Below are 14,588 nucleotides of genomic sequence, written 5' to 3'. Positions count from 1 at the left end.
ATGAGATGTCTAATGTAAAGAGCCTGCCAGCTACAGTTAGGACTCCTGACCCTTTCCCTTTGCAAAGGCAGAAGACACCCAGGTTTCCAAGCCTGAGGGGGATGCCCGACCCTCTGCTTAGATCAAGGAGCTCTGCCCTGACTGTGCCTCTGCCCAAGCCCTCTGGGTACCAGGCCTCTGGGGCAGAAACCCCCCCTCCCCCAGGTACCACTGTCTCCCTCTTTTAGCCTGCCAGTTCCTGGTTAGTGAGTGGGTTATGGATTGGTCTTCAGAAGAAAACGTTGACTTTCAGTAAATGGTTTATGGGGAAAGAAAAAAGGTAGTCATAGTACTCAAAAGGTATCTACTTTGGGAAAGCTTCTGGGAGCAGTTGGTACATCCCGGTGACCCTATACTGTGGCTGTGAGGGAGCTGCTGTCTGGGGAGGATGGGATTGAACCAATTATTCTTCCTTTTACAAATATCTGGTGGGGCAGGGAGCAGGGTTTTCAGATACTCCAGCAAAAATGTGACTAAATATGGATTTGGGTAAAGAAAATCTATATTTGACTACATGATTGTGTTGAGGGAATATTCTTCTCTCTTCTCTCTCCCTCTCCCTCTCTTCCTCTCTCCCTCCCTCCTTTCCTTCCTGCCCTTTATTCAGTAGACTGTTCCTTAACTTGCCAGTACATGTAATTAAAGTCTACCTGAAATATTTATTATATACTTAATAAGTACTGATTTTGCTCCCTTTTTCTTTTAAAAAAAAAAAAAAACTTTTTTTGGAAACTTCACTATCTTTAAAAAAAAAAGGAAGGAAAAGAAACTTTAAGATTAAATATCTTTTTTAAAAGTGTGATTATTTTGGTGGCCCTTCTTTCTAGGATGTGCTAGGGAAAGGATTGTGGAGGATTATGATGTACTGACTACAAACTGATTCTCAGAAGTAACCACTAACACTGTCCAACCCAAAAGTAGCTTTCTGTGTCTACCATTGATTCCTTCCACCTGCATTACATTGAGCTTCCTCCTTTCTTGGCCCTGGTCATGACTGATTTGTCCAGTCTCCCCAGCCTTGCCAGTCTGTGAGGCACAGTTACATAATTAAGGAAGGCTGCTTTTGTCTTTCTGATCAGATTCCAGCTCTGCCTTTGTTCAAGCTGACAATCTAAAGAAAAGAGATTGATTGTTTTGAAAGACTCATGTAACCTGATGGCCAACTTTGTGATTTCATCTCTTACTTTCTGTTTGTGGTAAGAGATTTGTTGTATGAGATAAGAAGGCTGACCACAACTCATTAAAGAAAGACAGTAAAACTCTCAGGGTGCCTAGAAGGAAGAGAATTCAAGAGAGGAGGAGTGAAGGGGAAGCTTTGGACTTGGGAGTCAGCACGCCAGGTCCAGCCCAGCGCCCAAGGAGACCTAGGAGTCTGCATGGCGACTCATGCTCAAAGTCAAAGATTGCCATTTCAGCCTAAATGAAGAAACAGTGTTAGATTTTAAAGAGAGGAGATCAACTTATAGGCATAAAGAACTATTAAAAAGAAATAATTTTTTTTTTAAAGAAATAATTGAATAGAGAATTGGATCTGAGAATGTTGTAAAGCCAAGGGGACTTTAGTCCTCCATCCTTTTTTCCCCCCCAAAGGTCATCCCTCTGTGCTGGCAAGATGAGGGAACTTGGAGGTTTTCACCAAAGATGCAAAAACCAATAGTCCTTCATTGTGGAAGGCCCAAGAGCTAATTTGACGGACCAGAGCTATGAGGAGCAAAGTGCTCTTGGCACAGAGGATAAAACCATCTCTGAATCTTGCAAGGTCCCTGGACTGGGTGGAAGCACTTCTGGGGCCACTCTCCAGGAGATCCAGGATCCTTCACTTTCAGGAGCATGTTTAGGAAGATGGTTGACTTTGGAGCTAGAGCATCCCCTGGTTCAGTTCTTGTTCTGTGTAACCTTGGGAACAGCCTCTCATTCTCTCTGTGCGTCATTCTCCCCAACCACAAAAGGTTTTTAACAAAGAACCGAAGTGCTCATATCCATTTTTAAAATTTGATGAGTTTTTTCCAATTAACAAAAATTATCATCCTTCTCATGCCCCTCACTCTTTGCAGGAATGAAGGGCACAAGGAGAAGAAAATAAATAAATAAAACCTTTATAACAAATAGGTTGAGCAAAACATATCTCCACATTGGCCACATCCAAAAATATACATGTTGCACTATCTACCCTGAATCTATCTGCTCTCCATGAGGAGGTTACTAGATCATTTTTCAAAAAGCAGTGACAAAAATTCTTCAGTATCCTCAATAGAGGTTTGAATGGACCAATGAATAAATGTTTTTGCTTAGTAGTAGATAATGGTTAAATCAAGACAAACTTGTCCAAAAGTGCTTACTTTTACTATTATCTTAATTCCACCTAAGGAGTAACAAATAACTATTTCTTCCTATCTCTGATTAAAAACAATACTCTGTTTTATGGTCAGACTTATTACTCTGCATGTGGAAAACTCCCCTTTTATAAGCTATTAGTTTGTCATCAAGGTGGCTTTTAAAAATAGACTTTATTGGAATTCATTGACTTGCTCAAGCTTTGGCTTTGTGCCAGACCTCCCAAGCTTCAGGCCTACAACAGCCCTCATTCAGTGTCCTGAATAGCAAGCTCAAAAAAACTTTGAAATAGGAGAAGTGTTAGTTTGAAAAAGAAAAGAGGAAAGAAAACTTTAAGTAACGTTCCTTTGGAACATTAATCAGTTCTGATACATAATAGTGATATTTGTAACTATTCTGTACTCCAAACATTCAAAGAAGAAAGGTAGAAAGATCATATTTCTGGGCATGATAGTGATTTGTGTCAACTGTCACAACACACATGTTTAATATGTAACTTGTTAAATAACTTTATTACCAAATTAGGGATGTTTCTAATGAATACACATAAATAGTTGGAGCAGAAGCCCAGGGGGGAAAAAATCTGAATTGTCTACATTTTGCTCACAGTAGTGCTATAACAAATACAACAGAGATAACAACATCCCCTTTTTTGTCACCAAAACTCACCAGTTTTGGGTCTACTGAGGAGGAAAGGGTTATAATCTTGACTAAGACAGTACCCACACCAGTGAAACTAGAAATCTCTAAAAGTATTAAAGGAAACAGGAACTACTTTCTTATCAGTTCCTCAGAGGTTGAGAATGTCTTTTTTCTCAGCTTGTATCTTGAGTGGCTGCCCCAGCGCTCTGCTCATAGGCATGGTAGGGGGGCAGTGGAGCTGCAGAAACATTGGTCCTCAAGTGAAAGGTCCTGCTTGGGACCATTGGAGGAAGAAGATACAAGTAGGAAGAATAACAAGGGAAAATGGTATCTGCCTAGGGAGTACAAAGACCAGGCTCAATGAAGCAGGAATTTCTGAGGAGGAACTATGGGTGGGGGTGGGGTGGGGTGAGGTAATCATTTGGAGCTTGAGCGGGACTTTTGAGACAAAGTGTGAAGGACTCTTATTGGACAATCCTGACCTTCGGGAGAGGGTGCCATGATGCCCAAGGGAATTGGATTTGAGTGAGAGAGTACCTCCTGAGGAGGGACGGACTGGAGTGGAGTCTTCGAGGGAAGGTGGATTCAGCCACTCAGCTGGCAGAGGAATTTCTTGGGGGGCAAGGTTGGAGAGACAGAAGCCACTGCCCGACCAGATCTGATGGGAAAGGAGGACTCTACTTTAGGCAAAATAGTGTATTGGCAGGTTGATTTAAAAGTGGTAGGTAGGCTGGATTGGAAGGAAGGAGGCCTATTTGAGGCTCTAGCAAGAGTCCTGAAATGCAGGGCTAAGAACAGGAAAGACAGGAAGCAGGAACACTAGACTTGCATTGGTACAGACAGACTTCAGAAGAGTTAATAGCACTGCAAAGGTCTCCATGTGGATTAAGCTCCATTATCTAGCACAAAGCAAGTATTCTCAAAAGCTCATTTCTAAGCCAATTTTACAGTGCATTTTTCCATAGAAAAAATGTTCTAAAGTGTTTTGGTTCTCATGCCAGACCACAAAAACCCCTTTAACTCATTATGAAGCTGAACCTCTGCAGGCTTTAACCACCCTCTGTGACACTGCTTCTTTAGGAAAAGATGGCCTCGCTCTGAGGCAGGGCCAAGGAGCATCCCGCTCAACTTGAGGATCCAGGCCTTGGTGTAGGTCGCGCCCCTGCACCCCTCTCCCCCCAAGGTTGTGGCTCACCGAAGCCTTGGTTGCCTTGCAGGCTCAGCTCCCAAGCCCCTTCTCCAGAGGAGGGGGCTCAGCCTCCTGCCCTTCTCTTTCCCCCGACCCAGCTCTCCATATACGCGCTATTTACTACCGATGGCACGCAGACTTTTGGTGGTAGGCTCCGTTTTGTTTTTCTCCCTTCACCCCTGGGTCAATACCTGCCACACAGTAAGGGTTTGTTTCTACTTGCTGGTTGACTTAAAGTGAGATAGGAAAAAATGAGTCAAGATGGATTCAGAATTTTGGGACTTAATCATCAAAGTCAAGAACGAGAGACAGACAGACAGACAACTGATTTCTGGAAAAGGGGGCTATTTTTTATTTTGAATGCTCTAAGTTTGAGTTTGGAAACACTGTAGACTTAAGAAACTTGCAGCAGTTGTAAATGCATCTTAAAAGCCTAAGCCTAAACCTTCATTACAGCTTCCTGTGCATTCTGCAGGAGTCACACAAACTCCCACAAATGGAAACACTTATATGCTGGATCTTCCTGGATTTGAACAGTATTGAGAAAAGAAGTACAAACAGGGTCAGCTTAAAAATTCCAGCCCACAAGTTGTTCTTCCCTGGTGTGGACATTATTGGACCTTCAGTCTTTGGTCATGACCTAGACTGAAGTAGAATTTATCCCCTACTGCCAACTCAACCATTTGAGTACACCACATTACAAATGTATTGTGGTTCTCTCCACTGCACCTCTTAGGAGATTTCTGGACCATGCCCATCATTTTATCTATTCTCTTGGATCCCTTCTTTTTAAGTAGATGCTTACGGTATACCTAAAACATTCTAAAGACAATTTTGCTAAAAATAAGTAAATTTTAATTTAGAAATGTGTTTTGAGACCTCCATGAACAAATAATCCCTGTGATTATGTATTGTTTTATGTTAATCATTATAGTAGCTAACATTTATACAAGGCCTACTATGTGCCAGGTATTGTGCTAAGTATTTTATAATTATATCTCATTTGATCCTTAGTGCTGAAGGGAGTTGAGGACACTGAGACAAATAAAAGTTAAGTGACTTGGCAGAGTCAAACAGATAGTACATGTCTGGGACCAGATTTGAACTCCTGGCTCCAGGTCCAGCACACCTCTCTCCTGTGCCATAGAATTAATAACATTTGAACCTGGTTAAATGTTATTTAGAAGAAGATAATGTTTTAATAATCAGTGGGTTTAAAGTTTTGTGCATTTTTGTGGTTTTTTTTTTTTTTTTTTTTAAGCCAGTTGATTGTGAGAAAGTGAGATTTTGGAGGAACTGAGAAAGAAATAATCAGAAAGTGGGCAGAACATCATAAAGAAGAGGGGTCAGGAGGGACTGGCATTGCTACAAGGGGGTTGTACTACAGGGAGTTTCCACTACAGATTTTAAAACAGTTTGATAATGGAGCCCGAACCTTTGTCTAGTTATCTGGTCAGTCAAGAATTCAGTTAAAACCAGGTCCTGAAGTGTTGAGATGTCAATTCTGACAGGACACCAGGAAATACCATCAGACCAATACTTAAGTAACAAGGTCATCAGTGACATATTTGCCTTAACTTCGCCTTTTATGAAAAATTTACAAGTAGATTTGGTATAGCAAAAATGCAATCTATTATATATACTTCATGTTTTATATTAAATTTTATAAGTACCCTGTCATTGAAAAAAGCATAACTAACTTTTATACCCTTTGCATTTTACCAGGTTGATTTTTGGAATGTTGTATCCTGCTTATTATTCATACAAAGCTGTGAAAACAAAAAACGTCAAGGAATACGTAAGTCCAACTTCTTTATTTTTTATGGTATAAACCTGGCTGCAATTGTGTAAGGATACCTGCTGAAGAATCCCCAGAGAAGGTGTCACTCATTGTGGGGAGGTGGCCAGCCCTCTTATGGGGAGGCTGGTCCTCAGAGAGTGTCCCCAGCCTGTCTTTCAGCCTCCAGGGTTTGGCCCAGCCTTGAGGCACCTATGGTTGCTTTTCAGGAGGAAGCCCTGCCCGGAATCATGTTTCCAATGTAGTATCCTGCCTAGTGATTAATATGACAGTGTCACTTAAGGGTGGTTTTCTATTATGATGTACATCAATCAAAAACTCTTCAGTTTAAACTAAAAGTTAAAAAATTTTCAGTTTAAACAGTTGTATTTCTCTTATAAGGAATTTTTTTTTCAGGCTAAATTAAAAATAGTTCTTGGTTCAATCTTTCAAGTAAATATAACTCATATTCTTTTGAGAATGTCCCACCTTGGTGAAAATGGGGAATAGATCCTGAACAAAAACTGAAGCTGTCAGATCAGATCTGCCCGAGCAGCCGTGGAATGTTTCCACAAAGGGAGTAGTAGTAGTTCAAGCTGTCTCCTCCACCCCTAACATTTGTCTCTTATATTTAATACAAGTTCTTCAGATACACTCTTGATTTTTAAAAGTTACATATCTAGGAGAAAAAATTAAGGAAGTCTGGAAAATGAGAAGAATGAGTTATGTTTGAAACTTGTTGGATTTGAGATGACTAAGGGACTTCTTATGGGAATGCCAGTAGGCACTTGGTGATTTGGAACTACAGCTCAGAAGAAAGACAAGGGACTTAGGTGGGACTATAGAGTTGGGACTTAGGTAAATTGTTGTAATTGAACCCATGAAAAATGATGAGATTTCTGAAAGAGAAAGAAGGCAGTGATCTTGGATCTTGAAGCCTAAGAGCATGATCCAACAAAGGTATAACCAGACAGGTTCAGAATAATCAAGAGCTGTTTTAGAAAAACTCAGAAAGGAGAAAAGATCCAGGGAGAGTTAAGTAGTCAAGAGGGTCATCTGCTGCAATGGGGACAAGAAGAATTAGGATCAGTTTGCTAATGGAAAGGTGACTAACTATGAATGCAGTAGCTCTGCAGTGGATTTGATTTTGCTAGGAGCCATTTGGAGCAGGATTGGTCAGTAATTAATTGGAACTAATCTAGTAGTTGATCAAGCTGAATATAACATGTCTCTGGTTTAAAATGTCCTTATATAATCATATTAAGAGAGAGATCTTTTGACTGAAAATGAAATAATCAATTGAACAAATATGTATCAGGTATCTACTGTGTGCCCTGGGAAATAACATATAAGATAGATTAATGAAAAAATCCTTTCCCTCAAGAGCTTACAGGTTAGTGGTTGGATTAGACAAATACATAAATAATCATTCAGGGTAGAAAATACATCTAAAAAGAGGTACAAATGAAATTATAGGTAAGACAACTGATAGTCAAAGAGAGAGCTTTATTTGATTTATTAATGGAATCAGGGAGACCTGTTTTAGAATTGTACCTCAGAAAAGAGTCCATATGTGCAAAAAGATTTCAAGCAGCTCTTTTTCTAGTAGCAAAAACTTTGAAACCAAGGACTTACCCATCTATTGGGGAAGGAAATACAAGCATGAAATGTTTCAGAGAAGTCAAGAAGTCTTTATGAAGTGCCTTTGTTCCAAGCATCCGGTTAAGAATTGGGAATGTAATGAAATTTGAAAAACAGTCCCTGCCCTCCAGGAGTTCACATACAGTCTAACAGAGGTGACAATGTGCAAACAACTGAGCCCTAGAAAGAATCAGTCAGAGAAGCACCAGCGTTAGGGGGCATCTGATCTGGCAAGTCCTCTTCTCGAGGGTGGGATTCTAGCAGAGCCCCAAGCAGGAGCCAGCACACCTCCAGGAAGCAGCCATGAGGAGAGAGGAAATCCCAGGCCTGGGGGACACCGGAAGGATGGAGAGGGAGCAAGGGGCTGGCCTATAAAGACTGGAAAGGCCTTAGCTGATGAAGAGGGAAGTGAGCCAAGGCAGGAGAACGGTGTATACAGTAATAACATTCACTGGAAACATAGCTTTGAAAGTCTTGAGAACTCTGCTGAGGGCAACGGCAAATGGTGATACCCAAGGGCTGAAGATACAGTATGGTGTCAAACCCCGGCAGGAGGTAATGGTTCCCAATGCAGATTAAAACATATATTTTTGGACATGGCCAGGGTGGCGTTTACCTGTATATCTGTTACAGGAGTTATTTGTCTTTTAATGGGGGGAGAAGGAGAGGAAAAAAATTCAAAGCTAAATTTTAAAGAATAACTATTCAGATACTGATTTTGGATCAGTAACTTCTTATAGGTTTTTTCCAGTCTTTCTGAATCTTTCTTAGTCTATAAAATGGGAATAATAGTGCTCCCCCCGCCAAAAAAAAAAAAAAAAACAACCTATTGCTAAAATAGGGAATTTAGAGCCCTTCTTTGGAGCCTTGAAAACTTAAGTAAGCAAAGCAACTGACTACGTGTGTAAAGGGAAGAAATGTTCTCTTGGTGGTATGTGAATAATCTCCAAAGGAATCTTAATAAGTATTCTACTAGGCAACACACAGGGATTAAACCTGAGTGACCTTAAATCCTCTTTTCAACCCCTGACTTCTGACCATTTGTTCAGGATTTACTTATTGGTTGGGGGTGCTTCATCTGAGATAAGGCTTTCTGTTGTGTTTAATATCTTGTCAGGCTGGGGAGCTGGGCTTCTCAGTCCTTAAGCCTTTGCTTAAGGAGGTGGCTCTTGAGGCATTGAGCATGCACGTCCCCCAGTTTTGTCTGTTTCTTGGACCCTAGTCTTGAGCGACTCATCTAGGTTAGAGTCACTTTCTACTCATGTGAAATCACATTTAAAAATGACTCCAGGGAGAGGAGAGAAAGAGCAGCCTCCCCATGGACATTGCTCTGGGGGTGCCTCTCCACCCCCACCCCCCCTTATCAGATCCCTGGTATTTGATGTCGTCATCATTACCCTCAGTAACATTCCTAAAGGCTTTCAGGTTCACAGAGCCCTTTTGTAAAGATCTCACCCAAACCACAAAGCTCAGATGGGGGGAAAACTCCCGGGGTCCACTGCAGGTCCTCCTGACTCTAGGTCTGGCGCCTTGCACTGTTGGATCCCCTTGCAGCCTCCCATAAAATAAGAGGTGGATTGATTACACGCATGGAGGAAAGAGACTTTGCAGGGGAAACAGGAAGCCATGTTTGGGCCTCCATGCAGCAGAGCCTGGAGTTCACTGAGCACCAGAGTGACCGTGTGGAAGGCCAGGTGGGCAGGGGAGTGAGCCTGGAGGTTGGGGGAGCCCCTTGGAAGGCTTGCATTGCAGTGAAGGGGAAGAAAATGGAACCCCAAAAGGTATGGTACTGCTCAGGGCAAAGGAGGAGAGTCTCAGAAGAGAGAGCCCCAGAAAGACAGAGGAGGACTTCAACAGAAGTCACATCCCAGAGGTCAGTGCAGGCCGGGGAGAGGGCCTTCCTGGTCTCCAAGTCTAACTCTGTTCCTGTGCCTCAGCGACCCTAACCAGTTGATTCACCTTGGAGCTTCCTTTTCTTTTTATGTTCTTATATGGCCTTTGGGACAGAATTATCTGTATCCATCTACACTCTTCTCTGGAGAATGTCAAACCCATAGTTGGTTGGTCCCACTAAATTATCTCAGGCAGGTTTAATTATCTCAAGGTACCCAGCTTGAGAGCATATAAAAATATAGTTCAGAGAATTATTATTGTCTATCTCTCCTAAAATTTAGTGCATACACATAATCTTTGAATTTTTAAAACTTATTTCAAAGCCAAGAATTCTTATATTATGTATGGGATTAATCTCGCTAGTGTTAGTAAGTTCTCTGTTGAAAAATGCAGTTAGTTTCTAAACATCATTATTAGTCTCTTGGAATAGTTTTACCTTTTCTCATCCCCTCCTTCCCTCTGCTTTCCAGGCCAGCAGGTACATCGAGTTCAAGAAGCTTATTTGGGTTTGCATAGGCCAACCAAATGAAGCAGTTAATTGATATTTTAAAAATTGTACATTTTTTTGGTTGAATTAACTTCAAAGGATATAAACACAGTCCACACTGCCCTTACTTTATCTCTGTGTTTGATTCTCTTGAATCATCTATTCATGAATAAGATTGTTTAGTGGTTTGGGGTTTTTTGGTTTTGTTTTATTTTTTCACCCTGGAGATTTATTTTTCCAAATGTATTATTTTTTTTTTAAAAGAAACAGAATAAGAAAAAAGAAAAACAGAAAAGGAATGCAAAACAAAATGAAACAAAACCAAAGAGAACATTGTCATGTGCCCAGCAGAACATCAGAAAGAATTCAAAATATGTAACAACAAATTACCAGATCAAGAAAGTATATATATTAGGTACAAGAAATTATATTTAGTTGTCCATCTTTTCTTTACTTCCTTGTAAATTGTTCTTTTGTTCCCTGCTGCTCACTTTTTTTACTTCATTTTTTCCTCCTTTCATTCTTACCACCACTCCCAAGCAGTCTATACTTAAGAAAGGATATATTTATGTTTACATATGTAGATATATACATACACATACACACGCATACATCTTTCCTGTCCCTGCTGACCCTTTGCTTTAATTCTGTCCCTAATGTGCCTTGCTGATACTTAACCTTCCCCAACCCATTGATCTCTCTCTTGTTTTCCTCCCCAGCCCTTTGCTTCCCCATCTGTCCATCCTTCCTCCCCTTATTTCTTTATAGATTTTGGAGGGTTCTCTACCCTTTAGAGTATATATGTGGTATTGCTTATTTAAGTCATTCCCAATGTGAGTAGGTTTTCAGAACTATGATCTCTCCTGCCCCTTCTAATGGCTCTTTCTCTTATTCTTCCTCCGGACCTCATTTGTATGACATAACTCTGCCCTAGTCATTCTTTTGTGCTGTTGTATTATTGAAGTCAATCTTAAACCATATGCTATAGATTTCCCATGTTAAAAAAAAAATTATCCATGTTGCGTTTCTTCAAATTGATCTTTGATTTGACTCCCACATGTTAAATTTTCAATTAAGTTTGGGTTTGGTTGGCAAAATCCTGAAAATCTGAAAATTCATTGAATGTCCATTTTTTCTCATTCAATATTATAGATAATTTTGCTGGATATATTTTTGGACACAGTTCCAGTTCTTTTGATTGTCAGTAGAGATGATTCCAGGACCTGCGGTCTTTTGTGTTTGCTGATAAGTCCTGTACAATTCTAAATGTAGCTCCCATGTATTTGAATTCCTTTTCTTTCTTTCTTTTTCTTTCTTTTTCTTTTTCTTTCTTTTTTTTTTTTTTTTGAAAAAAGTTCTCTTTAATCTGGGGGTTTTGAAATTTGGCAATAATGATCCTGTGTGCCATAAAGGATCTTGTTGATTTCTGTGATCCGTAGATTTTTGGCATTTTTACTTTGCCCTCTTGTCTTTTCACTCTAGGACAATTGTCTTGGATTATTTCTTGAATTATTGTGTCAAGGTTCTTTTTTTGGTCACAACTTTCAGGTAGACCAATTATTCTTATATTTTCTCTTCTTGATCTGTTCTCCAGATCATTTTTCTTATAAGCTGTTTCACATTCTGTTCTATTTTTTTATTCTTTATAATCTGTTTTGTTATTTCTTGGTCTCTCATACCTCACTGGCTTCCCTTTGCCCAGCCCCCACATCTTAGCTGCACAGTTGGGTAGAGTTCCCAGTCAGTCAAGGTTCACTCAGTCTTCCAGGACTCAAACCCTGACTGCATGAACAGTCCAGGAAAGGAAAGTCTCCATGGTTTAAGAGGCTCCAACCAGGGTTCCCCACTTGGTGTTTTCTGTGCAGCTAACTCGGAGGTGTTTGTACTTGGGTTAATCCTGGCCCTGCGTCTTTCTTCTCAGGTTATATCTGGAGGACCCCTGTTCAGCCCAAGCCTTTTTCCATTTTTTTACCAGTCTATGTTCATCCTGAGGTGCGGATTGATTCTATTTTTAGGAGAGCTTGAAACGTACTCTGCCATCTTCCCAGAATCCTCTCTGGAGCTTCATTTTTCAATAAGACTAGGGGAGTTAGGACACGTGGTCTCTAAGGGCTTTTTTGGCTTTATGATGAGTGATCTGGTCTTTTGAGACATTCCCCAAGGTAGAAAAGAGTGGGGGGACTGAGGCAAGTTCTAGGTTAGGATGGAGTGATGAGCTTGTTTGTGGAAGAATAGATTAGAAGGAGGAGTGGGAGGCAGAAAGAAACACAAAAGGAGCCCAGGGATAGGGAGAAGAGAGACTCAGTCCCTGATGTGGGAGAACACCCAGCCAGCCATCAGTATGCTCTCATCTGCAGTTAGGCCTCTTTACATCTAGAACAATTGGATTTTGTCCCTCTGCATTGCAAGAGTAAACAGCAATTGGGTTTTTAGAAATGTGAGATTTTGTAACATACTTTTTCCAGTTCATTTCCTTGCCCCCACCCATACTACCACTGTGCCCTGGAAGGCTTGCAGGCACCTGAGAAAATAGCCGTTGGGATGTCCACATTGGCAGCTTTCCAGTCTCTTTCCGTGGCTCTTCAAATCAGTCTTCCTGGGGAGCCGTTTCCTGTGCAGGATGGCAGATGCAGCCTGCAGGAGGTCTTAAAGGTTACAGGATCTCACACAACCACCACAAGTATTCAGAGAGTTGGGGGGATATCTTTTCAGCCCTATGATTTTTTTTTTTCCTGGCTCAGACAATAGAGTGTTTATTTCCAAATAAGCATGTATGATTTCCGGCTATTTTGCTTCAGGGCCAGGTTCTCATCATGAGAAACACGTTAAAACATTGACCAGTGTCTCAGAATTTTTCATAGTGATGAAAAGAAAAAAATGCTTTGAAAAGTTCATTAAGGAACTGAGCCGGACTCACTGTCCTCCTACTTTTGATTGTCTTCTTGTTCTAGATTGGGAGCTTGCCTGATGAGAATATTTATTGATATATCCAGTGAGTGCCAGCCTCAAGATGCTCCAAAAAATGTTGTTTGATATAGATTAGGAGGGGGAAGGGCAAGAACAAATTGATTTCTAGGTAGTTCATACTTCAGGTGTCTTAAGCTAAAAAGTAAAACTAAAGTCTTGAGAATATTCATTCAGAAATTTCAGTCATTTGGGACACATAAAGATGAAATTTGAGAGGCTTTCTTTTTACACTGCATTTGTGTTATTCAGTGGTTTCATTTCATGACCTCATTTGGGTCTTCCTGGCAGAGATGCTAGAAGAGGTTTGCCATTTCTTTCTCTAGCTCCTTTTACAGATGAGGAAATTGAGGGAACAGTTAAGTGATTTGCTCAGAGTCACATAGCTAGGAAATGCCTGAAGCTGGATTTACTCTCAAGATTTTCTGGATTCTGGGCCCAGGACTGTAAACACTACACCATTGGTAGAGTAAATAAAATGATGAACCTTGTAGTCAGGAATACCTAGGTTAAACTTCTTTATATGATCAAAGGCAGATTCCTTAATCTTATTGAACCTCTTTTTTCATATGCAAAATGGGGATAACCACAGCACTGACCTCCCAAGGTTGTTGTGAGAACTAATGAGATAACTTATGAAATACTTTTCATATGTTATGGCATTCTATAAATTGTATTATTGGTAATAAATTCAATCAGTAGCTTTCAAAGCTTGTCTGTTGTTCTTCCAGGTTTTTTCTCCCCTTCCATTCTCTACCCTTAAAAAGAGGGGGATGCTTCAGTTACTCCCTTTTTTGTGTGTGTTTTGGGGTTTTTTTTGGTCTACTCTGTCCATATCCCCTCCTTTACCTTCACCTGCCCTTCCACCTTCATTCTACCCCGATCCTGCCCCATTCCAGGAGAAGCCTAGAAGTGGTGACAGTGCCAACAGAGAGAATAAAGGGAGCTGCGGCCCAGGAGAGCTTAAGGTACTCCCTTGCAGGATCCCTTTGAAGAAGAAGGGGATGGCTCTAAAAACAGAACAAACCCAGGACTTTGAAGTATAGAGGAGAGAGTCTGAGTTAGTTCTCGTTCTGCCCTTAGCCCCTCAGTAAATAGTCAGATGAAGAGGAGCGCTTGGGCGGGGAGGCTCAGGAATTGGCCACGGTCGGTGGGAGAGTGTAAATTCTGAATCAACAAGAGAACAATAAAAGATGGATGAGCATCTGTAAAGTTCAGCAGGAAGTTATCCTGAAGCAGGCTGAGGCGATTATTTTATTGCCAGAGAGATTTCATGGAACGTCTGCAGTGTTGGTGCAGGGAAAACGAAGCCCATGATCAGAGGGGTGTTTCAGGGTTATGTAGCAGGCATGAAAAGGCAGCTTTGGGGCAGAAACGTGGGTTCTTGCCTTGGCTGTGCCTGTGCACTGGGTAGCCGAATGATAGCAGAACACAGGCCTTCTTGTTCTGTGCATCACACCGGTGAACACTGAGCTTCCATGGGCCTCAGCCACTTCCACCAGTCCTTCTTCCTCTGCCTCTGGAGCTGAGTAGATTGAATCCAATCTCCTTTCAGTTACTAGACTGCAATATGGGGTTCTTTTCAGAGGCACCCCACCACCACCACCCCCGCCCCTCAGCCA

The 14,588-nt window shown here is 41.1% G+C and overlaps 1 protein-coding gene across 2 annotated transcripts in view; it reads left to right on the top strand.

Annotated features, from left to right (window-relative positions):
• The window catches only part of REEP3 (receptor accessory protein 3), an 84,393-nt gene that overhangs the window by 19,780 nt on the left and 50,025 nt on the right, over positions 1-14,588 (top strand). For both annotated transcript variants that reach the window (XM_031956893.1, XM_031956892.1), the window contains exon 2: positions 5,930-6,002. In XM_031956893.1, coding sequence (XP_031812753.1) covers positions 5,930-6,002 — 73 coding nt within the window. The remainder of the gene's footprint in view (positions 1-5,929; positions 6,003-14,588) is intronic.

This window comes from Sarcophilus harrisii, chromosome 2, assembly GCF_902635505.1.
Source record: "Sarcophilus harrisii chromosome 2, mSarHar1.11, whole genome shotgun sequence".
In the NCBI taxonomy this organism is placed as follows: domain Eukaryota; kingdom Metazoa; phylum Chordata; class Mammalia; order Dasyuromorphia; family Dasyuridae; genus Sarcophilus; species Sarcophilus harrisii.
This window is presented reverse-complemented; position numbering and strand designations above follow the sequence as displayed.